Source organism: Hylobates moloch, unplaced genomic scaffold (assembly GCF_009828535.3).
Source record: "Hylobates moloch isolate HMO894 unplaced genomic scaffold, HMol_V3 SCAFFOLD_9, whole genome shotgun sequence".
Classification (NCBI taxonomy): domain Eukaryota; kingdom Metazoa; phylum Chordata; class Mammalia; order Primates; family Hylobatidae; genus Hylobates; species Hylobates moloch.
In genome coordinates this window covers 120278283-120303947 of record NW_026652284.1, presented here as the reverse complement: position 1 = coordinate 120303947, position 25665 = coordinate 120278283, and the positions used below count along the sequence as shown (strand labels likewise).

General features: G+C 48.0%; 1 protein-coding gene across 3 annotated transcripts in view; it reads left to right on the top strand.

Moving 5' to 3' along the window:
• TRAPPC9 (trafficking protein particle complex subunit 9) overlaps positions 1-25665 on the top strand; it is a 736107-nt gene that overhangs the window by 474666 nt on the left and 235776 nt on the right. For all 3 annotated transcript variants that reach the window (XM_058444536.1, XM_058444535.1, XM_058444534.1), the window contains one exon: positions 7900-8010. In XM_058444536.1, coding sequence (XP_058300519.1) covers positions 7900-8010 — 111 coding nt within the window. The remainder of the gene's footprint in view (positions 1-7899; positions 8011-25665) is intronic.

Genomic DNA, 25665 nt, shown 5'->3' with positions numbered 1-25665 from the left:
GTGAAAGAGCGAGACTCTGTCTCAAAAACAAACAAACAAAAAATAGCAACAACAGCAAAAACAAAAAACTTTTTGGGTTCTGAATCTGTTTGTGTCGTTTGCCAGTTTTTTTGGGGGATGTGGCCATTATTTATTTAAAAATGGCATGTTATTTTCTTCTTTGTTTCTTAGTCTCCTGTGACATCATTTTTCGAGGTTTTGTTGTCCCATAAGAGTGTTTTTTTTTCTGTTTTATTTTCCCCCGTTGTTTCCATTGGATGATTTGTTAATCTATCTTCACATTTACTTGTTTAATTCCTTACTGATCCCAAAAACACATTGTATGATTTTTATTTTACAGTTGTTAGAGTTCCCCCACCCCCCCACCTATGGTCTTGGAATGTGATTGTTGGTAAATATTGCACGTACACTTGGGTTGTATGAGTATTCTGCTGCTTTTGGTGGAATGTTCTCTGAGTATTAGTGAGATCTGGGTGGTCAATGGTAATTTTGTTTATCTTATATTCTTTCTGATTTTATGTCTACTTGTCCTCTCAGTTACTAAGATAATTCACCATCTGGTGAATTTTTCTTTTTTTCTTTTTTTTGCTTAAGTTTTTCTGATTCTTTTTTATGTCTTCTTTTTTGCTGAGATTTTCCATCTTTTCACTTGTTTCAAGTATGGTCACTTCTTGGAATGCATTTAAAGTCTCTTTCTAATAAGACAGTCATCTTGAAGTTATTGTCTGTTACTTTTTCCTCATGACTTGATATTTTCTTGGTTCTGTGTTGAGTTATTTTAGATCGTATTCTGGACATCTTGACTATAATATTGGGAGGCATTGAGGTCTTGTTTGAATACTGAGGAAAATGTTGGTACTTTTTTTTTTTTATTTTAAAGCAGTGTACCTTTTGCAGGCTGTGCTGCAGTTCCAGTTTCAAAGCATTTGTGGTGCTCCTTGGATCAGCCGCATGTGGGTGCCCGTCGGCATTCTTGCCTGGAGATCAGTTATCAAAGCCCGTGGTTTGCTCTTGAGGGTCTGATTCTCTCAAGCTCAGCTCCCTGGTGAGCTTAGGAGTTCATGCTTGACTTTGTCTGCTCTCTGAATCGATCTCCTTTCTGAAATCTTCCCAAGTGACTGGGGGCTCCTATCCCTATGTGCCTGCTACAAAGCCAGAATGTGAGCTTCCCCTTCTGTGTGTCTACATGGAGGACTGACTGTCCAGAGGCACAGAGAAGGAAATCAGAGTGATGCAAACTGGCCCCATGGTTTTGGGACCTCAGCTCTTTGGGTCAGTGAGGTGGTTTGTATGAGGGAGGTGTGTGAGCCTGACCCGCCAAGACTGCTCTGATGTCATTATCTCCTGTGGTTTGCTTTGAGGCTGGGCTGAGAGAAAAGGGAAGAAAAAAGGGAAAAGACTCAGGGATTCTCCTACTGTCTGTGGCCCTTCATAGTACCTTTTCCCACTTGTTGGACCAGGAAGAGAGGCTGCCCCTGGAGCTCTGTCAGGCTATACCCAGGGCACGCCTCTGGACTCCATGCTGCCTTTCAGTTGAGGCCAGGTAGTACTGGAGAGAGATGCAGCTCACTGCCAGTTCAGAATAACTTCAGTTTCTGGCTCCTACTGTGATCCACCTTCTAACATTTATTTTTTGAGTCTTCATCTTCAGCTCAGTGCATTCTATGATTTATAGTTGCATTCAGTGGGAGAGACAGGGTAGATTGTGCTTACTCTATCTTTTCTAGAATTGGAACTCACCATTTTTTTTTTAATACAAACCAATTCATGTCACTCATCTGCTTGAAACTCTCAAAATAGCTTCCCATTATGCTGGGAATGAAATATGAATATTTCCCCATGACCTTTCTTCTGTTTTTACTCCTGCACCACTCTCTGCTTGTTCTGTTCCTTGATCACACTGGGCCTTACGGTTTTTGCTTTAAGTGCTCATTCTCTCTGGAAAGCTGTCCTCCAGGACCATCACATGATTGCTTTCTTGTCATTGGATTCCTAACTGAAACATCATTTCTTCAGGGAGGCCCTTGTTTGCCATCAGATCTGAAGTCATTTTAAAACATCCATGTTAATGTCAAGAGATTCACTTAATTTTTAAAAAATATTTGTGTCATACGTCTTATGCCCTGCCTCATATAGTAGCCCACTTTTAGACTAGCTATTGCCATGGCAACCAAATTGATGCAGGTGTCACCTGACAGCACCTTACCATAGCCGTCCTGAGCATCTCTTGCTTTCTGGAATATTCTAACTGCCTTCTCTGAGGCTGTAGGTTTGGGTGGCTATGGGTAGTCTCTCTGCACAGTGCATGAATGAAGTGTGAGAGAACTGACCCCTCTGGGGAAAAGCTTGACTAGTGAGGGAAAGAGTTGGGAGAGCAATTATTTCCTCTTCTGTGCCTCAAGCACACAGTATGAGGCGCAGTCCCCTTGGCTCCACAGAAGGATGATTGAGCCCCAGCTGCCCACAGGGCCGCCAGCTCAGCGACGCACAGTAACGTGCCCTCTGGCATCGCCTTCTCCTCTGCTGGCCCACTCTGCCTACTCTACATGCTTCCTGGCATCCCTTCCCTAAGCACTAGCTCTGTGCAAACCCTTTTCTCAGGCTCTGCTTTCTGGGGGGATCCCAGGCTAACACAGTATTCTAAGTGACTTTAAAAGTAACTTTTTATAAGACATTTCAAGTATAAGAAACATAAATAAAGGTCTAGGAGGTATCAATTTATCTACCATACAGACTTGTCCATTTTTAATATTTCAGTATATTATATTTGCTTTTATGTTTTTAATTTAAAGAAATAAAAATATGCTGTTAAAGCTCTGTATATTCTTCCACACTGTGTCTCTTGCTCTTTTAGCATGAATGACTACTCTTAAATTTGATGTTTATAGACAATATCGAGTATTTTAAAACATTTTAAAATTTGATGTACATATATGTTGTATATCTTCTGCAACTTATTTACCCAGCAGTTTTAATATGAGATTTGTCTGTGGTGGGGCATATAGTTCTTTTAAATTCATTGTCACCTCTGCATAGGTTTCCATCATTTAACTCTACCATTTTTTGTCTGTATCTACTCTCCAGTTGACGTGCACTTAGTTAAAAGGAGTTCTTTACTTTTATAAACAATGTTGCATTGAACACTTTTGAATGTGCCCTTTTACCAGACTCTGAGTTGATCCAAGATAGGCAGCTACAAATGGAATTGTTAGGTCAAACTCTTTTTCTCTCTGAAGGAGTTGTACCAATTTGTATCCCTACCAGCAGTGACAAGAATTCCTATATTTCCTGTTGATCTATAGCTTGACCAACTCTTGGTACTGGGACACTTTAAAAATATTTCCAATAGGTTGGGTGAGAAATAATACTCTTGGGGTTTATTTCCATTTCTCTAACTACTAGTTGGATTGAGCTTCTGTTCCTGTTTATTGGTCATTAGGTTTCCCCTACTTTAAATTGTTGATTTTTGTCCTTTGCTTGATTTTCTATTGGGTCATTTTTTTCTTATTGATTTATAGGAGTTCTCTATAAATTCAGAATTCAAATCCTTACTCAATTTAATGTGTTGCAAATGCCTGTGAAAAGATATTTGCAACACATTAAAAATGAAGCTTGTCTTTGCTTTGGTTTTTGATGTTTTTCATTGTACCAAAATTCTTAATTTTAATGCAGCCAAACATTTTATTCTTTTCCTTTATATTTTATATGTATTGTAACTCATTTGAGAAATCTTTCTTTTTTCTAAGGTCATGAACTATTCATCTATATTTTTTCTAAAGATTTTTAAATATTGTTTGTCTATATTTAGCTATTCATTCTGTTTGGAATTTATTTTTATATATGATGTGAGGTAGGGATCCAATTTTCTGTGTCCCTGCATAGTCATTTTTCCCAGCACTATTCAGTGACTCTTGTCCTAATTAATCAACACCACCAATACAGTCATCTCTCTAGTTTCCTTATATTCACAGGTCTGCTTTGTAGCTATCTTTTCTTTCACTAATGTATTTCTCTGTCACTGCCCCAAGTGCCTCTGTCTTCATGATTACAGCTTTATAACAATTCCTGACATCTAGTAGGCCAGATTCCTTCCAAAAACCTCCCACATCATTGTTTTAACAAAACCCTGTTGGGATTTTTCTTATTGAGTTGCTCTGAGTTTATAGAAATTTGGAAGAGATAACTTCTTTAAAAATATTAAGTCTTTCCATCTTTGAACATAACGTGGGTTGAGCATCCCCAAACTTGAAATGCTCCAAAATTCAAAACTTTTTGAGCACTAACATGATGCTCAAAGGAAATGTTTATTGGAGTGTTTTGCATCTCAGATTTTTGGATTTGGGATGCTCACTTGGCGAGTATAATGCAAGTATTCCAAAATCTAAAAAAAAAAAAACAAAATTTGAAGCACATCTGGTCCAAGCATACTCAACCTGTACATCTTTACACTTATTTTTCTTCTTTAATATTGTTCCATGAATTTATAATTTTTTACATAAATATCGTGTATATATTTTGTTAGATTTATTTCTACCTGTGTTGTGGACTGTGTTGCTATTATAAATGTATTTTCTCAAAAAGTTTGTCTTGTAATTGTTTTTAGTTGATGTGTATGACTGGTATTGATTGTATGTCTTAATCTTTTATTCAACAATCTTTTTCAACTTTTTAAATAATTTTATAAAAAAATGACACAAATTTTATTTTTTAAAACAACCCCATCTGTCCTGCCCTTTTCCCTCACAAAAGTATAATAGCCATGAATGTAGGGATCTTGTCTTTTTCATTTAGTTCCTCAGGAGGTATTTGTTGGATGAAATACTTAATAAAATCTCCCATTTGGGGCTGAAGAAACAGTGCCCACTCACTATATCGGAGTGGTTTTATTAATACGTAACTGCTGTCTTTGCTGAAAAAGGGCTTCTTTTTTTCACCTGGCAGCCTGGTGTCCCACACTCAACCTGACTCCAGATTCCCAAAATAGCTGGGCTCCTCCATGCTGCTGGGACTTTGTTCCCTTGTCTCTTCTAAGCCAGGCAAACGTGTCTGTCCCCTTCAGAGACTCGCCCTGGTCTCAGCTCTTCCGGGAAGCTTTCTTAGATTTCCCCATAGTTCAGATAGATGTGTCCAGAAAAAAAAAACAAACCCAAAAAGCAAACAAGAATTAAGGTAAACCATATGCTCAGAGCATCAGCCTTAAAACCAAGCATCCAAAGCCATATGGAAAGGTACACAGATAAATGACATTATGATGGCACAAACCACTGCTGCAGTCTGGGAAAGGAAACTTATGAATAACAGATAGGAAGCCAAGCTCCACCAGTACATCATCATGTCAACAATTAGAAGGAATAGAAACACTAGATCCAGACGCCCCCACACTCAGACAGTGAGTCAGAAAAAAGAAGAGCAAGAGGACAGAAACGCATTGTGTATCGATGCTGCTCATTCCTGTGCCGTTTCCTAAGCACTCTATTCTGTGAGTGAAAACAAAATATATTTGAACCTTTTATTCCAGGCTTTTAAAAAATCACTTCAATTTTCCTCCTCTGATAAATGTTTTAGGATTTCCCTTTTCTGATGAAAGATTTTGCTGTGATTAAAGATTTCATGAAGTTATGACAACAGAGGAATAGATCTTCATTCTCGGAAGCTCATTTTTCTGTAAGCTGAGCGAAGAGGCCTCTTGTAGGCAGCTGTCAGAGCTAATGAATGTTTTCCAAGCGCCAAACCTCTGGGGAAGGCAGCCCCACCCAGAAAACCCAGACTCAACTGATGGGAGCTGTCATCTCAAGGTGTGCGGCACCCTGTTGACGCTGTGCTACATGATATAAATGGTGACATGTGGCTGGGTGCCGTGGCTCACGCCTGTAATCCCAACACTTTGGGAGGCCTAGGCAGGTAGATTGCCTGAGGTCAGGAGTTTGAGACCAGCCTGGCCATCATGGTGAAACCCTGTCTCTACTGAAAATACAAAAATTACCTGGGCGTGGTGGCGGGCACCTGTAATCCCAGCTACTCAGGAGGCTGAGGCAGGAGAATCGCTTGAACCCAGGAGGTGGAGCTTGCAGTGAGCCGAGATTGTGCCACTGCACTCCAGCCTGGGCGACAAGAGTGAGGCTCTGTCCAAAAAAAAAAAAAAGAAAAAGAAATGGCGACATGCTCCCGCTTTCTGCCTGAGAGTAGGTCACACGCCCATGTTCTGAAAAATTGATATTTCACAGATGCCCTGTGGGCTTTTGACAAAGTCCTACTTGTGTGTGCATGTGTATGAGAGTGTATATGTGTGTGCGTGAACTTCTGGGCCTGTCACTGTACCCCCTGTGCCTCAGTTCCCCTCTCTGGAAATTGCCGAGGACATGTGTGGCTTTGGAATGAATAGAGGTCCACATCTATTGGAAAAAGCCAAAGGTTTCGAGCTCTGCATCCAGGGCCTTGGGCATCACAGCAGCATGCCTGTCCTCTCCTGAGCCTCCGTCTCCAGTGCAGATGCGGCTCCACGGACACCCCCGAGGCTGTTGTGATGAAGTCACAGGCGATTGTCCCTTTCCTTTGACCGGACTTTCCTTTAACAACCAGCAAAGCCTTGCCTCCCACTTGGAGAAATACATTTGAGAATTCAAATGCCCTTTGGAAGGCCATGTTTTGAAGTCACACTAGGCTAATAATAGTGACCCAGAGCACAGATCTTTTTCTCTGTGTTTTCTCCCCCCATGGAAACTGTTTACCCTGCTCTTCCAAGAAGAATGGCCTCTGCTCAGTTGCTGTCATCTCTGTCTGTCCTGTCGTGGGTGCAGCCATCCACTGAGCTCAGCAGACATTTATCGATGACCTGTTATGTGCTGACTGTGATACTTGGTGTCTGAGATACCGTATGAGTTTTCGGCAAGCATTCAACTGTGATGTTAACCTATCAGATGGTGACGGACACAGATGGCATGTGTGGGGTTGATTTTTTCCACTTTGTACATGGAGCTCGTACGGCTAGAGAGAGGGCGGCAGTGCAGGGCTGCCACGGCCACCCAAAGAAGTGACTGCTGTCAAGCACCTCCGACCCTGCTCTGCCATCCACAGTCTGTGGTTTTTGTCCTCAGTGTCCCTGATGGTTACTGAGCTTCTGGGCATCCTGCTTGCTTCTAGGGAGGAAGGAAGGGGAATGAGGAAGGTGGAAGGGCAAAAGCCTTCTCCTCCCAGGACATTGCATTTGTATTTGGGAAGGAAAGTCTCTAGGGGACTGTGCCTTACTGGCTAGAGCTTCACCACGTGGACCAGCCGTTGCAAGGAACAATGGGAACTTGAGCATTTTACTTGTCACCTTTGGAGGAGAGGAAACAAAGGAGTAGAGGCTTCAGAGAGTGATGAGTAAACCCCCAGTGTCTGCCCCAGTTCTAGAGTTGCCCGCATGGGAGAAGCTCGCGCTGGATGTGCACACACACACAAGCAGGACACGCGTCGCCACGCTTCAGGGCCTAGCGTGGAACCTGGTAGCTGAAGATGCTGGCTTGGACACAGCATCCTGGAATGGCACTGTATGCCTGTGTTTCTCTGCAGATGATCAAACTTCAGAGTCAGGTGTTCCAGTCATCAGTGTATATCGAGATTTGGAGAATTCGGGTTACCTTCCCAAGGCCACTTGGTTGGTAAAAGGCATGGCTGAGCTGTGAGCACATGTCCCCAGGACCCTAGGCCCAAGGAGGACCTGATGCCTACACCCACTCCTTAGAGTTCACACTCGTGTTCAGAACCAGTCTCCGTAATCCTCTGAGCCTGGGAGCACTTGGCATTTTGATATACTTTGCCCCTCTTAAGTGGTGGGAAGTCTTTGGAGAGGAGAGAAAGGGAAAGTCACTCCTCTGTGGCTGTCAGAGGATTCTGAACTTTCTTTTGTCTTTAACGCAGTACCCGGCAGTGTCACCTCCTCCTGGATGTCTTCAACTCCACCGAGCACGAGCTGACCGTCAGCACCAGGAGCAGCGAGGCGCTCATCCTGCACGCCGGCGAGTGCCAGCGGTAAGTGTCCCATAGACCCTCACGCCGCCGCAGGCCACCCTCTGCCTTCACCACCCTGCTTGGGAGGGTGTGGAGATAATCCACCCCGAGTCCCCAGAGGATGGGCAGTTTGTCTCCCTTTCAGAGATACTGTAGTGACTATTCAAGTTTGGTGGGAGAATCTGGAGTGGTTTTAAATTAGAGCTAAGTGCAAAGTAGGTAAAGCCGGATGGCGTCTGAGGAAGTAGCAACGTGTGCTTTCAGAGCCCACATTTGAGGACCCAGCAGCATCTGGGCATCTTTGCTGTTAAATTCTTAAGAAAGTGGTATCTGGGCTGGGTGTGGTGGCTCACGCCTGTAATCCTAACACTCTGGGGAGGCCAAGGCAGGCGGACCACCTGAGATCAGGAGTTCGAGACCAGCCTGGCCAACATGGAGAAACCCCATCTCTACTAAAAATACAAAAACTACCCCGGGCATGGTGGTGCATGACTGTTATCCCAGCTACTCAGGAGGCTGAGGCAGGAGAATCACTTGAACCCAGGAGGCAGAGGTTGTAGTGAGCCGAGATCAATTGTACCACTGTACTCCAGCCTGGGCGACAGAGCGAGACTCTGCCTCAAAAAAAAAAGAAAAAAAGAAAGAGGTGGTATCTAGAAATATTTGGCATCAGTTTGGGAACTGCATGTCAGCATCAATAGGAATTCCTTTGAGGAATTAATGCTACAGAAAGACAGGCAAGGCTCAGACCTTCGGGAGGGGAGCACAGTCACCGAAGCCCAGTCTCTGTAGGGCAAAGAGAGGCGGCACTACCAATCGCTGGCCAAGGTCAGCCTCAGGAGACCCCTGGCCCTGCAGAGGTGAGTGAGGAGCTGATGCAGAAGTGAGAGCTGGTCAGGAGCGAGGCCAGGGCATGCCCGGAGGCAGGTGGAGCTCAGTGACTCGTGGGTGATGCTGTCCTTCCATGGCAGAGCCCCTCAGTGGCCCCTGACCCACTCCCCACTCAACCTCCCTCCATACTAAGAAGCTGTGCCTCCAAGCCCAGCCTGGGTTCTAGGAACATACACTTACAGATGGAATTTTAGATGGAATAATATTTTTATTTTTAATTGCTAAAGACTTCAAACATACAGAAAATAACTTAGAAACTGGCATGCCCACATCCTAGATTTTGTTTTATTTGCCCCAGATCTTTCTCTCTCTCTCTCTGTCTCTCTCTGCCTCTTTCATTTGTTTTAAGGAAATAAAATGTTTTTTTAAATAGCAACATTAACATTATCAATCAGTGGTGGAATGTAAGTCCAAACCACGATGAGACAGCATGACACACTCATCAGGATGGTTAAAAACAGCACCAAATGTTGGTGAGGGTGTGAAGCAACTGGAACTCTCATGCCTTGTGGGTGGGGATATAAAATAGTGCAGCTGCTTTGGAAAAAGGTCTGGGGATATCCTATAAAATTAAATATACACTTACCCTTTGCCCAGCTATTTCAACCCTAGTTATTTATTTAAGGATAATATAAAACATATGGTCACAAGAAGACCTATACAACGTTCCTAGCCAGAAAATAGAGGCCAGGTGTCCATTACAGGAGAACGGACAAACAAATGGTGGTGTTTTCTTACAAACGGAATGGTGCAGTACTCTGCAACAAAAACGAATGAATTACTCCTACACAGAACAGCACGGGCACCTCTCAGGAACAGGATGCTGGGTGAAAGGAGCCTTACCCAAAGTGCATATGCCATGTGATTCCATTGATATGAAATGCTGTAGGTTGCTGCAAAAGTAATCACAGCTTTTGCCATTATTTTTAATGGTGACAACAGCCATTACTTTTACACCAACCTATAGAACAAGCAGAACCAGTTTATGATGGAAAAAAGCAGAACGTTGATTCCTTCTGGAGAGATTGGAACAGGATTTGATCGGGAAAGGGCATAAGGTAATTTTCTAGGTGATGGTCATGTTGTATATACATCAGTAGGGTTTTGGGTTACACACGTGTATCTATTCGTCAAAACTCGGCAAATAATCACTTGAGATTTGTACATTTCATGATGTATCAGCTTTATGTCAGAAGGAAAAACTAAGCCAGTGTTGAGCTCTGTTAATGATATGCACACTGGAGGGTTTGGGGTCGGGGAGTGATATCTACAATAGTCTTCGAGTTCTATAAAATATCTGACAGATTAATAGATGGGCAGATGAACACATTAGGTGCTAACGCAAATATAGTATAATGTTAACAGTAGCGTCTCTTAATGGGCATATGGGGTGTTCAGTGTAAATTTTTTTCACCTTATATTTGAAATTTTTTAGAAGAAAATGTTGGGAAAAATAAAAGTAAAAATAGCTAAACTCTCCTCTTCTGCCCACCTCATCCCATCTTCCTTTCTCTTTCCTTCCTCTTTTGGGTAATTTCTTTCTTAGAGGTGATGGTATCATTTCATATCCATGTTTTACTACTTTATTGTATAGACATATATCCCCAACCAAACATTATTTTGAGAGCTTGTTTGTTTGCTTGTTTGTTTTTTGTTTTTTTGATACAGAATCTTGCAGGAGTGCAGTGGCACAGTCTTGGCTCACTGCAACCTCCACCTCCTGGGTTCAAGCGATTCTCCTGCCTCAGCCTCCTGAGTAGCCGGGATTACAGGCACCCGCCACCACACCCGGCTAGTTTTTGTATTTTTAGTAGAGATGGGGTTTCACCATGTTGGTCAGGCTGGTCTTGAACTCCTGACCTTGTGACCCGCCCACCTTGGCCTCCCAAAGTGCTGGAATCACAGGCAAGAGCCACTGGGCCCGGCCGAGAGTTTTTTTTAATGACGTAAGTGGTTGCATATCATATATGTCCTTTTAAAACTTTAAAAATCAGCATTATTCTTTGGAGCTAAACATAAATCTAGTTCTTTCATTTGAACTGCTATTAATATTTCATTGTGTAAATATGCCACTTTATTCATTTCCATGCTAATGCTCTCACTGTGAGGTGGCTTCCAGGGTATTCATATTTAATATGATTATTGTTAATGACATGCATGAATGTCAAGCCAGGCCCTGCAGCCTTGTAGCAGGTCCTGTTTGGGCTGCTGGAAGCTAGAGATTCAGTGGCTTGGGGGGCATTTATGGCCTGTCTTTGAGAGGTGCCAGGAAACCCTCCTTCCCAAGATCCCTTGGACAGGACTTGTCACTTGGGTGTGGGTATGCGCGTGGGACTGGTGTATGCTTCTGTGTGTATGAGCCGTGAGGGCTGTGGCTGGATGCTGCGGCACCTCAGGTTCCTCAGGATGAGGACAGGTGCCTTCAGGGAGCATTGATGCATCCTCTGGGGTCTACGCCTTTGGCAGTGCTGGGTCCAGTGCTGCTGTATAGGGAACTGTTGGCCCTCGGATTGCTCTTTCTTGTATAAATACCTTGATGTAGTCCAAGATCCCAGAGAACATAAATCTGGTCTTCTTATGACACTAGTATAAAACACTTTAAAGAAATTATAAATTGCTAAGCTTGTCCTGTATAGTAAGCTTGACTCATTCTTGGCAATGCGAGGCTGAGGACATTAACAATCCCAGCTGCAAATAATCACAATTAGTCTTGTGCTTCAGGCTTTTTTGTTATTAAGTTTTTGCTTAAATTCTCATTTCTGAATGCTTCTAACTCGCATATTCTTTTATTTATTCATAAAATATTCATTCAATAAATATTGATACTTCAGCAATTTGCTGTGTGGTAAGCCCCGTGTCAGGCTTCAGGCGTGCCGTGAAGAATAAATAAGGGCCCCTCCTCGCTGGGGATTGGCAACGCATTGGGACAAGTGTCTAACCCAGCCAGAGCAGCTGCCCTTTTCTGCCTGACAAGGGTATCTTGCTGTCCCGGGCTGGGTGGGAGCGGTGGGTGAACTAGAGGTCATGAGGTTATGTCCATCTGGGAAGTCATCTTAGGTGCTCCCCCCGCTGTGCCCACTGCTGGGGACACCCATGAATCCATGCAACTCTGCCGTGAGTGCCTGTTTGGGAGGCTTGAGCCCTGAGCCCTAGAATGCATGATTCCCTTCCCCTCCCTTTCCCAAACCTCTCTCAGTGCCTCACCAGCCTCCTGTGGGTCAGATGCACACTCGGCCTCCATGGAGGGGTTGTGCAGAGCAGTGCAGGTGGAGGAAGTGGAAATGGCTGTACCTTACTTCGCAACGCTGGACAGCACCTTACAGACCTCAGACCTGGTCCCTGTCCATCCAGGCTTTGTGTCTTGAGTATCCAGTTCCTTCCCAGAGTCCTGAGCTGAACCCCTCTCCTGGCTCTCCCCTTCCCCTACGAGGAGGCACCCCTGCCACCACCCCCCCGACCCCCACCCCCGGGCTGTGCTAAACCTAAAGAAGCTTCCTCTGCCTGCGTTTTGCCCTCTGGAATGGGGAGGACGTGGGCTCTGCCTGGAGGTGCAGGCAGTAGTCGGGCTGAGACTCCAGCTTCATCTCTACCAGCGGGAGCGGAAGGTGGTGCTCTCACTGCTACCTTGGAGGGAGGCAGGTGCACAGAACTTTTCTGTGCAAGATAGCACAGCCTCCTCTTAAAGGAAGAGCCAGATTCCTGGAATTAACATGGCTTTGATGCTGCCGTTTGCAGAACCGGCATTCAAAGGTGGCCTGCAATCTGAGAGACCAACCCCAGTTAGATAATTGTGGTGCCTGCTGCCTCTCCTCCCTCCTAGTAGGAAGGGGTGATCTCATCTCACCCAGTGCAAGAGCTATGGATAGAAATGTGTCCCCAACAGCACGAGGAGGAGCAACATGCTTCCTGGGGGAAGAGAGGATGGAAATAGTATTTACCGAGCACTTCCCATATGAAGTCACATTCAGTCCTCATAATATTCTCATGTGGGAACAGTGTCCTCATTTTATAGATAAGCAAACTGAGTGGCTGATCAAAGCCACTTTGTGGAACCCCATCTGTCTGACATTCAGGCTCTGCCCTGCTGCTCCACACACCAAGGGGAGACGATGCTGGAGCCACGCTTGGGATGGTGTGAGAGAGGCCAGGGCGGGGGCAAAATTCTGTTTATTTCCCACCTTCTGCTCTGTGCAGCCTTTGGTAAGTTGGGTTCAGGATTGTAAAGTCCAGCTTCACCCAGCAGAAGAAAGGGTGAGATGGAGAAGCAGACTGGGCCTTTGATGTCCAGGGTGTTCATTCATTAATTCACCAAGTATTTACTGTGTATCTCCGAGGTGCCAGGCCCTGCTGGGAGTGAAGCTGCTGAGTATGTGTGGTGCTGCCTGTGTTTTCACTACACTTATATTTAGGTATGGAAGAAAAGGACACAAACAGACAATTGTTATACAGTGTGAGGAGAATGCAAAGCACATAGGAGGGGGGCCTAGGACTGGGGGGCCAAGGAGGGTGGCTAGGAGGGCTTCCTGGAGGAGGTGATGAGAATATGGAAATGCTGAGCTGCTATAACAAAATACCATAGACTGGGTGGCTTATAAACAACCGAAAATTATTTCTGATTCTGGAGGCTGCAGGTTCAAGATCAAGACGCTGGGCAGATTCTGTGGGTGGTGAGGGCTCATTTCCTGCTCCATAGATGTAGGCTTCTCACTGTGTCCTCACATGGTGGGAGGGGCAAAGGGTTTTTCTCAAGCTTCATTTAGAAGAACACTGATCCTAATCACGTGGATTCCATCTTCATGAGCTGATCACCTCCCTGAAGCGCTGCCCTTTAATATAATCACCATGGAGGGTAGGTTTTCAGCATGTAGATTTTGTGGGGCATAAACATTCATTTACAGCACGACGTGACGAGTGAGCAGGAGGTGGCCAGGGCCAGTGTGCCAGGGAGAGCCGTGCAGGCAGGGGGAGCAGCATGGTGGAGGGGAGTGTGGTGGGGTGGTAAGTGTGAAAGAGGTGTTCATAGACTGTGAATATTAGAGTTTTTAGAAACTAGCAATGCCGCTCTTACCATATTTCTTAGCGAGATCTTGTTAGTCTCATACTTTATGATGGAATATTGAAGCGACTGGATGTGGAAAGTACTTTTTCACCTTCCTAATTTCTCCTTTAAAAGGTCCTTTGGAAATTGGTGACTCATCCCTCAGCCTGTGAGTTTCTGTGGCATGTGTGATACATCAGTTCTGTAATTAAGGACCATTAGTTAACCTTGCTTTTGCCAGATGTGATTTGCGATGCTTGGTGCCTGGTGATTCTGTTTCCTGGGCCCCATGCCTTTGGTCATGACATTCAGAGCCCTGTCCCCAGTCGAGCAGCTGGAGATCTGTATTAACTTGCATTTCTACCCCGGGGCGGTGTTGGGAAAGACACCACTTTCATAGGCAGTTCTACAGGGAGTGGGCTTTGCACTCATTTTTCCCTATGAGTAAAAGAGGTCGAGACCCACCAGGGGCATGCAGTCAATTGGAGCTGGAACCGGGCTGCTGAGCACCAGCCACCTGTTCTCCACCGCCCGCCTTTCTGTGGGAGTTGCCCATGGTTCCCTAGGCTGCGTCCCCAGAATTGGCCTTCCCTCCTCGTCCAGTTTCCATGCACAACCAGAAACAGTGGATGTCTCTCCTTAGTGGAACCGCATGAATTTTCTTAGGAAAATACAGTGTTGGCAGCAGCAGGAGCAAATTTACTGGAAAATTAAGATATGATAATTGTGGGTTTTTTGCTTAATTATCAAACCATTGAAATTAAATTTCATGACAACCCTCATGTATGCATAAACCTCTTTATAATATATGATAATAGATGTTATCTCATTACATGCTTTAAGATGCCCAGCTCTGTCCCCCTCGCTTGCTGCAGGGACACCGCATTTAGAGGATGCAGCGGACCTGGCACCGAAGTGCCCAAACGCTGCGGCTGCTGGGGATATTGACTGCCGGCGGGATCTGAGCAGCCAGCTCTGGCTGTGTCTTGATAGAGCACCCACATGGATCATGGCATGGCTTTGCTGCGAGAGGGGCAGGGAAGAGCTCCACAGGCAATGGCCAACCTGGGAGCTCCACAACTTCTCCTCGAGGATCCTTGGAGGAAGTGGTTTCTGGGCAACCCCATCTCCTGGGGGTTATGTGGGTGCTGCACAGTCCTGTTTATCCCAGCCCAGAGCAGCCCCCAACTCAACTGTCTGGCTCCTCCTCTCGCCTGTGTCTTTTTGTTTCTTGTTTAATTCCTTCAAACATTCCAAAGAACCTTGTGAATCATCAAAGTGATGCTTAATCGTGTGGAGCCCAGTCTTCTTGCAGGTTGTTATTGAAGCTTATTTATACTGTGTTGGCATTGCTCATCCCTCTGTGTTCCTTTGCAGTCTGAGTTACAGATGAGTTTTTGTGTGGATTTTCTTTGTACCTTGTTTTTCAGTCTGAAAGGAAATGAGGAGAGTCCCTCAGAAACGTAATTTCTAGAAACAAGGAGAAAGCATCCTGATGTGCCCTCATCCCTTCAGCTGATGTGGGGAGATGGAGGCCCGCGGTCAGTAGTGAGCCCATGGCAGAGGCCCGCTAGAGCCTGGGCTCTGGACTCCCTGGCCAGAGCTGTCTCTGCAACCCCCACTGGCTCCACTAATGAGCAGTTTTTACAGTTTTCCTGATACAAACCCAGATGGCTCTGGGATCAATAGGGACCTCCCAGTGATTAATAGGCAGAGGGAAGGAACGTTTGCGTTCAGCCTGGAGAAGCAATTGGATTCGAGAAATTCAATACTGGGGAAGATGCAGTGGTTTGCTGGCTCAGATGACAAGAGAAATTCTTCTCTTTTTGTGAGAAAAGAGAAATAGGATGACTTGATTGGCTTTCCACACACCACGTGCCTCTTTGTTCCTCAGAAACCTTCGACAGGAGGTTTTCCTTCTGGGTCTTTGCCTCTGTTGTCCGTGGGTGGCGTCTGTGGTGGGGAAATGTCTGGAGCCTTTCCTAGTGCGTGGGAGGTGGGGGGCGTGTGGCTCCTCCCACGCCCACCCTGTCTGCAGACCTGTTCCCAGCTGTCCACTTGCTGGGCTGAGATGAACACCCACGGGCTGGAGCCACGCGGAGCCCTCTGCAGCCTCAACTCCACCCCAAGCTGGCTTCGCTCGCCTGGGCAGGGCCTCACTGTGCACTGAGTGCTCTTCATAAAGTAGGAGTCAAATCCATGCCCGGCAGGTTGATCTAAAGAGCAGCCTTAGAGGCCAGGCCTGATGCATGGCCAGTGGCCAGCTGTTGGTGATGGTGCTGTTACCTCCTGGTGCCCCTTTGTTACAGTGATAATTTCAAAGCTGTCCCCCTCCAGATGGCACCGCTGGAGCACGTCATGGCTCGTGTGCAGGGCAGGCATTCCGGGGCTTTTGTTTCCTTCTTGGTATGGAGGTGGAGGTATGGGTGGAGGTGACCGGACCCAATTTCTGCTCAAGTAGTTGGTTGTTATTTGGGGCCCCATTTGCCTGGATTCTTAGTGGCATTGAGAGTGGAGGCAGAGAAAGTTCTCCTGGCATTGGTCAGGAGTGAGGAGCCACCCGGTTAGTGAACAGAGAAGATTCGCTATGGAGAACTGTGTCCGAGGTGTAACGTTGGTAGCTGGGCCCGGGCAGGCAGAGGACGACACTGAGGTGTGCCAGTTATGGGGTGGCTGCAAGGAGGGGTGTGGTCCCTCGGAGTTGCCATCTTGTTAGAGAAGTTTGGGGGGTCATGGAGCTGCCACAGCCATTTGAGAAGGGGGTACCTGGGGTCTTGAAAGTGAGGTGCGATGTCACTGGGGGGCACCTGCAGGAACTGTAGACAGAAAACACTCAAGGGGCAAGGGGAGGCCCAGGGAAAGAGCAGATCGCTTCTTCCCTCTGTGGTCCTGAGGCCTCCCGCCAGCACCCATGGGCAGAGCGGGAATGTGGTCTGTGGAGTCTCAGCCCCACACCCCAGGCTGGCAGAGAGGAGCCAGCGCACGTCACTTGCACATCGGCCACGGCTCTTCTTTCCCTCAAGCCCCACTTTAGGCCAGCTCTGTCCTGGGTCCCCCTGGCGGTGCTGTGAGGGGCGCCGTCCTGCCCTCCCCGACACTATGGGTCTCTCAGTCCCCCGGCCTTGCTGTGAGGGGCGCCGTCCTGCCCTCCCCGACGCTGTGGTCTCTCAGTCCCCCGGCCTTGCTGTGAGGGGCGCTGTCCTGCCCTCCCCGACACTATGGGTCTCTTGGATGGAGTTTATTGTTTTCCACCTCAGATTCTCCCTCTTGCTGGACTAGAGGTTTGTAGACTGCTGTGTATTGTCATCACCCAGGGGCCTTTACTAAAGAGGGGTGCCTGTCCCCTCCCCTCACCTGCCAGCATCCTGACTGACTGGCTGGATGCAGCCGGGCATTGGGGTATTTAATTTCCTCTGGTGCTGACCCGAGCGCAGGAGTCATGACTCCAGGCTGCAGCTGTCTGAGAGCAGCACCCGTGTCCGTTCATGTCCGGTCTTCCCACCACCTTGGTCCTCCATCTGGCCTGTGCTGGGCTAGAGACGTTTGGCTCGTGAGTGGGCGGGTGAGTTGCAAGCTCCGTGGCAGCATCTGGCCGGGGCCCAGGGCTCCCTCCTTCCTGGGGCAGGTGCCCCCGCCGGAGCCCTCACTCCCAGGCTCTCACCCCCTACACAGTTCTTAAGCCAAGCCTGGCCCAGCAGGAGGTTTTTCAGAGGGACGGGGTGGTGTCAACCTTCAGGTCACCAGGAAGAGATACCAAGTCCTGACACCAGTGGTTACTTCTCTGTGGTGCTTGCGTTCCTGTCAGCCCCGACCCGCACTCCTCCGCACCCGGCCTGCCCTCACTCACGGCGCCCCCGTTGGTCTGCGGGCGAGAACTCTTCACTCCCGTCCTGGGGATGGGAGCCTGGCCGCCGAGCCCCACAGACACATCTCTCCTGTGAAGCCCACCCAGATGTCTCTGCCCGTCTATTAAGAAAGCGACTCAGGTTATCTGTGGAAAAAAACCAGAGTGCTGTGGACGGAGCAGAGACGCGCTGCGATCGCAGCTGCACTGGTTCTCTGGGACCTGGGCCTGCCTTCAGCCTCTCATCTGTCCAGCGGGGAGTGAGAATCCCAGCCACAGCCACCTCAGGCCTGGGCAACTTTCGCGAAGGTGCCTGAGCAAAAGGGCATTGCAGAGGGTAGCCTGGCACAGACACAGCCATCGCCGTGTGTTCTTTACTTCACAGCTTTATTACGGAGATTTCACACACACACAGAAGGCACCATCTTCAGATAATGACCCCACGTGCTTGTCACCCGCCTTCAGTAAGCAGCAATTCCTGGTGGATTTTTCTCATCTATTATTCCTACCTATTTCCCCGTTTCCTCTAATAGTTTGAAGCAAATCCAATCTATCATATTATTTCATATGTAAACATTTTCATGTTTAATGCTGTAACTCTTTTAAATGTCACAATACTTTATTATGCTTTATTTTTTTTTTTTTTTTTTTTTTTTTTTTTGAGACGGAGTCTCGCTCTGTCGCCCGCCCAGTCTGGAGTGCAGTGGCGCAATCTCGGCTCACTGCAAGCTCTGTCTCCTGGGTTCACGCCATTCTCCTGCCTCAGCCTCTCCGAGTAGCTGGGACTACAGGCGCCCGCCACCACGCCCGGCTAATTTTTTTGTATTTTTAGTAGAGACGGGGTTTCACCGTGGTCTCGATCTCCTGACCTCATGATCCACCCGCCTCGGCCTCCCAAAGTGCTGGGATTTATTATGCTTTAAAATTAACAATGAACAATTCCTCATTATCAACAAGTACCCAGCCAGTGTTTAAATTTCCAGTTGTCTCAGTGACCTATTCCCTAACATTGGTTTGCATCAGAATTCAAGAAATGGCTATGTCTCAATCCATGTTTAATGTGCAGGTTGACTGTTCACCTCTTTTCCTCTTGGACATTTTGCATTTCATTAACAAGGTCCCATGGTGGGGGTTCTGCCGGTTATGTGCCCGTGGTCATCTTAAACTTGTTCTTCAGCCGGGTGCTGTGGCTCACACCTGTCATCCCAGAACTTTGGGAGGCCAAGGTGGGAGGATACCTTGAAGCCAGGAGTTCGAGACCAGACTGGCCAACAAGGTGAAACCCCATCTCCACTAAAAATACAAAACAAAACAAAACTTGTTTTTCGGTCTTCTTTCTCTTTTTTTATTCCTCATTAAATTAGGAGTAGGAGGCTGGGTGCGGTGGCTCACACCCATAATCCCAGCACTTTGGGAGGCCGAGGTGGGTGGATCACCTAAGGTCAGGAGTTCGAGACCAGCCTGGCCAACATGGTGAAACCCCGTTTCTACTAAAGATACAAAAATTAGCTGGGCGTGGTGGCACATACCTGTAATCTCAGCTATTCGGGAGGCTAAGGCAGGGGAATTGCTTGAACCCAGGAGACGGAGGCTGCAGTGAGCTGAGATCGCCCCACTGCACTCCAGCCTGGGCAACAGAGTGAGATTCCATCTCAAAAATGAATGAATGAATGAATGAATGAGGAGGAGGAGGAAGGCTTGATCGTATTCAGCATTTTTTTTTTTTTTTTTTTTTGAGACAGAGTCTCGCTCTGTCGCCCAAGCTGGAGTGGAGTCGTGCGATCTCTGCTCACTGCAAGCTCCGCCTCCTGGGTTCACGCCATTCTCCTGCCTCAGCCTCCGGAGTAGCTGGGACTATAGGTGCTCACCACCACACCCAGCTAATTTTTTGTATTTTTAGTAAAGATGGAGTTTCACCATGTTAGCCAGGGTGGTCTTGATCTCCTGACCTCGTGATCCGCCTGCCTTGGCCTCCCAAAATGCTGGGATTACAGGTGTGAGCCACCGCACCTGGCCTCAGCATTTTTTTCGAAGCTACTTCATGGATACTGTTGTGAATCTCCATCGTCAGGTACTGAGTGTTTATCAGTTCTGTGATGGAGCCGTTTCATTTGATGGTGTTCTCTTACCCAGCCCTGTCCCGCACGGACCGTTACACCTGTTCCTGGCACATTCAAGCCCTCTCATCCCCAGAAAAACCCTTACTCTTCTCCTTCATGGCTCAAAACAAAATCTGAAAGTGCTTTACTGCTTGAGGTTTGGAAGTGATCAGGTGAAGATGTGAAGACATTTCCTGTATGTTTTCAGGCCAGAATCGTCTTACTCTTCAGGTAATCCAGACCCAGTAGCTGCCCAGGGAGAGAAATTGGGGCAGCATTGGCCCTGATCCCGGGGCCCAGCAGGATTGGAAACTTCCAGAGACTTCTGGCAGCTCACTAGTTTGTCTCAGGGACCCTGTGTCTCCCCCCACAACTCCCCCACACTACTCCTCTCAGAGAAGCAGAGGTGAACAGGCATCATCCTGCCTTCCAGGTACCTGTGAGTAAGTGACTCTGGTGCCAGTATCCCCGCAGAGGGCGAAGGGCACTGGGATGGCAGCTGAGTCCTCCCTGCCAGACTCTGCAAGGCTGCTTCCTGTACGTCTTGGCCTGTGGCTTCTCCCTGTGGTTTTCATTTACCTCTCTGAGGGCTGATGGGAGCGTTTTCTCAGCTCCTCACGAGCCGTACACAGATCCCTTGTGGTGAGGCGCCTGAGCCTTTGGCACCCTTTTTAAAACCAGGTTCGTAGCCACCTTGTTATTGAGTCAGAGAGTTCCTTGTGCGTTGTGGTTGCAAGCCCTTTGTCAAATGCCTGGTTTGGAGACACTCTTCCCAGTCTGCGATTTGTCTTTTTCTTAGCGGTGAGAGAAATTGTAAGTGCTGATGAAGTACAGTTTATCAATTTTTAAAAATAGGATGGACCTTTGGTGTCATAAACCTCTGCACAATCCATGGTCACAAATATTTTCTCCTATGTTGTTTTTAGAAGTTTTATAGTTTTAAATCTTACATTTATGTCCATAATCCTTTTGAGCTAGTTTTTTGTGTCGGGTGTGAGGTAAAAGCTTTTTTTATGTTGCATATGGATATCCAGTTGTTCCAGCATGGGATGTTAAAAAGACTGTTCTTTCTCCATTGGATGGCTTTAGTACCTTTGTCTAAAATCAGTTGACCATAAACATGAGGGTTATTTTCTGAAGACACTTATCAGAAGAGAGAGCAGCTGATGGTGATGTCAGCGGATGGGCTGACAGGTGACGTGAAGAGAGGAGGGGCGTTGGCAGAGCCAGGGCAGCTTGAGTGGGGTGAAGATGGGAGGGAAATGGTGTCCCGTGGCCTGGATGCTGATGCTCGGTGCTAATGTAGGAGTGTGGGGGTGGTGAGGGGTCAACTTGGCTGGGCCAAATCCTAGAGGACCTTGGCCGGCAGGTTGAGGGAAATTGATCTTTATATTTTTTAATGAGGAATTTGTAGGTTTTTGAAGAGGATGCCTTTGCCTTGATCTTTGTCTTTTGGGGTTTCTCTGTTTTCACCTGTAGCATAAATGACCACTTCACTGCTGGCTTGAAAGCCTCCTGTTGGAGCCATGGTTTTCGAAGTGTGGACCCAGGCCAGCAGCAGCACCATCACCTGGGAACTTGCTAGAAATGCAAATTCTTAGACCCATGCCAGACTTACTGTGGGGCAGGCCCCAGTGATCTGTAGTTTAAGAGGCCCTCCGGGTGCTCTGACATTCAGGAAAGTCACAGAACCTGTGTGCTAGAGAAATGCAGAGGCCAGTGATCCAGGCTGACCACGCAGTCGTCACTATCTCTAGCGCTGCCCAGAAGCCATGTCTGTGTCTGGAGCCTCATTCACATGCAGTTTGGTGGAAAGTCTCGTCTAGGGCAGTCCTTGTTTTCATTGGCCTCTGGTGAAAGTTGCCAGACCTTGGTCCTAGGTCCTCTCAGAATCACTGCTCTCCCTTCTTGGTGGTGCTTTCCAGCTTGGAGAGTGAGCTGGAGAGTCAGTCTGGAGACCAGGATGGGCTTTGATTCTCAGGGGGTGCAGTGCTAGGGGAGCCCTTTGAATCGGGTGCGGCTGATCTAGGTCCACTGATGGGAGGGAGCGCAGGCAGCCCCAGGGATGGCCTGTGGAGGTGCTCTCGGCAGAGCTACAGCCCCTGGGGAACTGGGCAGAGAGGGAGAGGCAGCTGGAGGCTGCCGGGCAGAGTGGAAGACCACGGAAACCTGGGCCCAGCCTCCACATGAGCTGGTCTTCTGTGCGCCTCATGTCCACGTCTGTAAAATGGAGCCCTGTAGGAGCTGAGAAGGAGCATGAACAGCACACGCAGCAGCAGCTGGCACAGTGGGCAGCCTGGGGTGTGCTGTCTACAGTGTCTACAGCGATGCTTTAGTGGGCATCACTAAAGTGTCTACAGCGATGCTTTAGTGGGCATCACCCTTGTCTACAGCGATGCTTTAGGGGGCATCACCCTTGTCTACAGCGATGCTTTAGTGGGCCCAGGGCCCTGAGCCCCAGCTGGCTGAATGTCATGGAAAAAACTGTGACCTCAAGCCAACCTGAGTTGAGTAACTTCATTTTCTTAACCTCTGTGAGCTTTAGTTTCCACAAGGGCTGCACAATCAGGACTATCATAACGACCCCTCTGGGTTGCCAGGAGGTTGTAATGAGGTCAGGTGGATGTTTCCGTGGTGGGCACTTAATGTAATCGGTGGTGGGATCTTCTCTGCCCATGCTGCAGCTGCTGGAATGGGGCGGGGAGATGTTGGGTTAGCTCAGGAAGAACCCGTCGCATGGCGGAGGCTCATCCCAGGAATTCCTGTCCTTCCTGGGAGACTATACATCCACACTCTGAGATTCTACTAGCTTTCCATTTTCTGTTATGTTGTCTGTAACTTGTTCTCATAGAAACACACGGTTTTCTCTTGAGTACCGATACACGAGCCTGCTGGGCGAGCCGTGAATTCAGCCTCTTACTATCTCAGATTCCCCATCCATCTTTCAACCGCGGCAGGCCCAGGAGAGAAACCCCAGCCTGAGTAATCTCAAACTCCTTTCCTCACCGCCTCTCCCCGACCAGTACCCAGTGTGGCCTGGAGGCCTGTGCGGCGGGGATGGGGGGACCATGGAGCCGTCAGGCCGCTCTCGAAGCTCCTGCTGCTTTCTTTGGCACTCTGCCCTTGCTCACCTGCCATTCGTCCTTATAGATCATTTCTCCCTCCCAGGTGGCCCACAGGGTGTGTGGGGAGGTTCGCAGGGACTCGAGAGGGATGGCAGTAGCTTGACGGGCCTGGTGTGTGTCTCTACATCCAGGAGTGGGTCTGTGGAGAAGGTCCCTGGGGTGGTTTTGGGGCCTGGCACTCACCTCGGCCTCCTCCCACAGCCTCTCAGAGGGTCCTGCGTGTGGGGAAGGAAAACCTTTCTCAGTAGCGCCTTCGACTTTGCCCTGGTGCTGCTCAGTGTGGTTTCACCCGTGCCTTCCAGGGTCAGCACCAGTGACTCCAGAGGCCGGAAACTACTTTTGTTCATTCGTCATTTTCCAATTTCACAGAAATTTCTCAGTGATTTTTATTCCCGTTACTATTCCCTCTTCTCTTAGTGTAACATTTCAACTTTTTCAGTTTGCCCCCCATCCAGGTCAGGTCTTGGTAGGAAGGTGGACTTGGTAAGCCCTGCCTTGTGTGACCTTCACAGTTGGTGTGAGAGCAGGCCGAGGCAGGGCGGGTGCCACGGCCCTGTGATTTTCATCCAGGACTGGAGATTTTTGAGAACGAAGGGCAGGCAGTGATCACAGATCTTGCGGGGACGGCAGGCCTAAACCTAGACTGTCCAGGAGCGCTGGCACATGGCCCCCTGCCGCTGGGGTGATATGGTGCGGGCCTGACCCCTCCGAGGCCTCCCCTATCCTAGACCTTTCCTCTTGGATGGATGCCTCAAAGACCAATCTGCGCTGGGTCCATCTCTGTTCACATGACAAGGACTTGCTAAATGTTTGTACTTTTTCTTATGGTAGAAACATTTGCCATAAAAAAAGGGTGGCTTTTAAATTCCACCTGCGCTCTAGTTGTCGAAGCCATTTCTTCCTCCTCCCCCTAGTCCATGGGATAGCTGGGGGCAGGAATGAGAATGTGGTCATCCTTCTGAGTCAGTGGTGGGAGGAGAGGAGCTGCTGGGCTTCAGCCGAGCCCCTGGACAAGGGGAGCCTGAGGCCGGGTCTGGGACGGAGTATCAGCTGTGGGGAACTGGAACTCTGACCTTCTTCCCCATCCGCCTCATCTATAAGCATTTTGGTAACGGGAAAAGAAATTTTTATTTATTTTGCATCCTCCATGTTTTAGGGAAGTTCTTTGAGGTCTAAGTTGTCATTCTCTCTGTGACCCCAGGGATCCAGCCTCAGATGCTGAGGCTTAGTTGAGGTATAGATAAAACATACTTTGGCCACGGCATCTGTGATTTGTTGCTCTGGGCCAAGTCATGGCCAGGGCTGTGGTGTCTGGGGCCGAGGTCGTGTCTTGTGTGAGTTGTACGTGGTATGCTTCTGGGGCCCTGTGCCCTTTTTCCAAGTAGCCTGTCAGGTAGAATGGGGTTCCGTGGCGTAACCTCCCCAGAGAGGCACATTTGCAATGCTGTTTTTCCTCTACTCCTGGGTAGAGCCCCCTAAAATGTGATTCTTTTCATCATCTTAATTTTAATCGATTCCTGTGAGAAAACTTTGGGAAAAACAAGTATCAAATGTCGTTGTTCTGTACAGAAGCACCTCCCAGGTAAGTTTGGGACTCAGCCCTCCTCAGAGTTGGGCCATGGACATTTTATAAGCTGAGAGAGTCAAAGGTATTTGTTTCCTTAAATGCGTTTTGCACAATTCTCCCTGAAGCTTTGGTGGTGGCGTGAGGGCATGGGTGCGGGGTGGTGTCAGGGTGTGTTCTTTATACTGAAAACTAAAAATATATAACTAGGGCCGGGCACGGTGGCTCACGCCTGTAATCCCAGCACTTTAAGAAGCCAAGGCGGGTGGATGACTTGAGGTCAGGAGTTCGAGACCAGCCTGGCCAACATGGTGAAACCCCCATCTCTAATAAGAATACAAAAAAAATTAGGCGGGCATGGTGGCGCGCGCCTGTAGTCCCAGCAACTTGAGAGGCTGAAGCAGGAGAATCGCTTGAACCCAGGAGGTGGACGTTGCATGAGCCATCAATGCACTCCAGCCTGGGTGACAGAGCGAGACTCCGTCTCAAAAAAAAAAATTTGTGTGTGTGTGTGTGTATATATGTATATATATGTGTGCGTATATATGTATATATATGTGTATATATGTGTGTGTATATATATGTGTGTGTATACATATATATATATATATATATACACTTTAGCATTCATTCTTGCCATTGATTCCTCATATTAAGTGCATGTCATCTTGCCAGGCACGCCTGGTGCTGGTGAAACAGCTGAGAACAAGGCATGGCTCTGTGCAGACAGCACTGGGCTCGTGGGGATAGAGCACTGGTCTCTGCAAGGTGTGAAGGCAGGGGCAGGCCCAGAGACTGCTGAGGAGGGGCTCATCCTCCAGCCAGCCTGGGTGCAGGTGTTGGGGACAGCTTTTTGGTAGAAGAGGCCTTCAAGGGAGATTTACCGGCCAGGAGGAGCTGGGCAGGCAGAGGGCAGCTGGGTGGGGATTGCTTACCAGTGAGGACTGCCTGTGCCAGGCCAGGAGGTCGGGGGCAGGGGAGCACACTGGGTTCCCGAGGCTGAGGCTGTTCAGGGTGGGAGTGAGGGCAGAGAGGAGAGTCCAGGGTGAGGCTGGAGGGGCAGCAGGGCCCATGAGCCAAGGCCACAGTCAGGTCTCTTGTGAGGGAAGGGACGG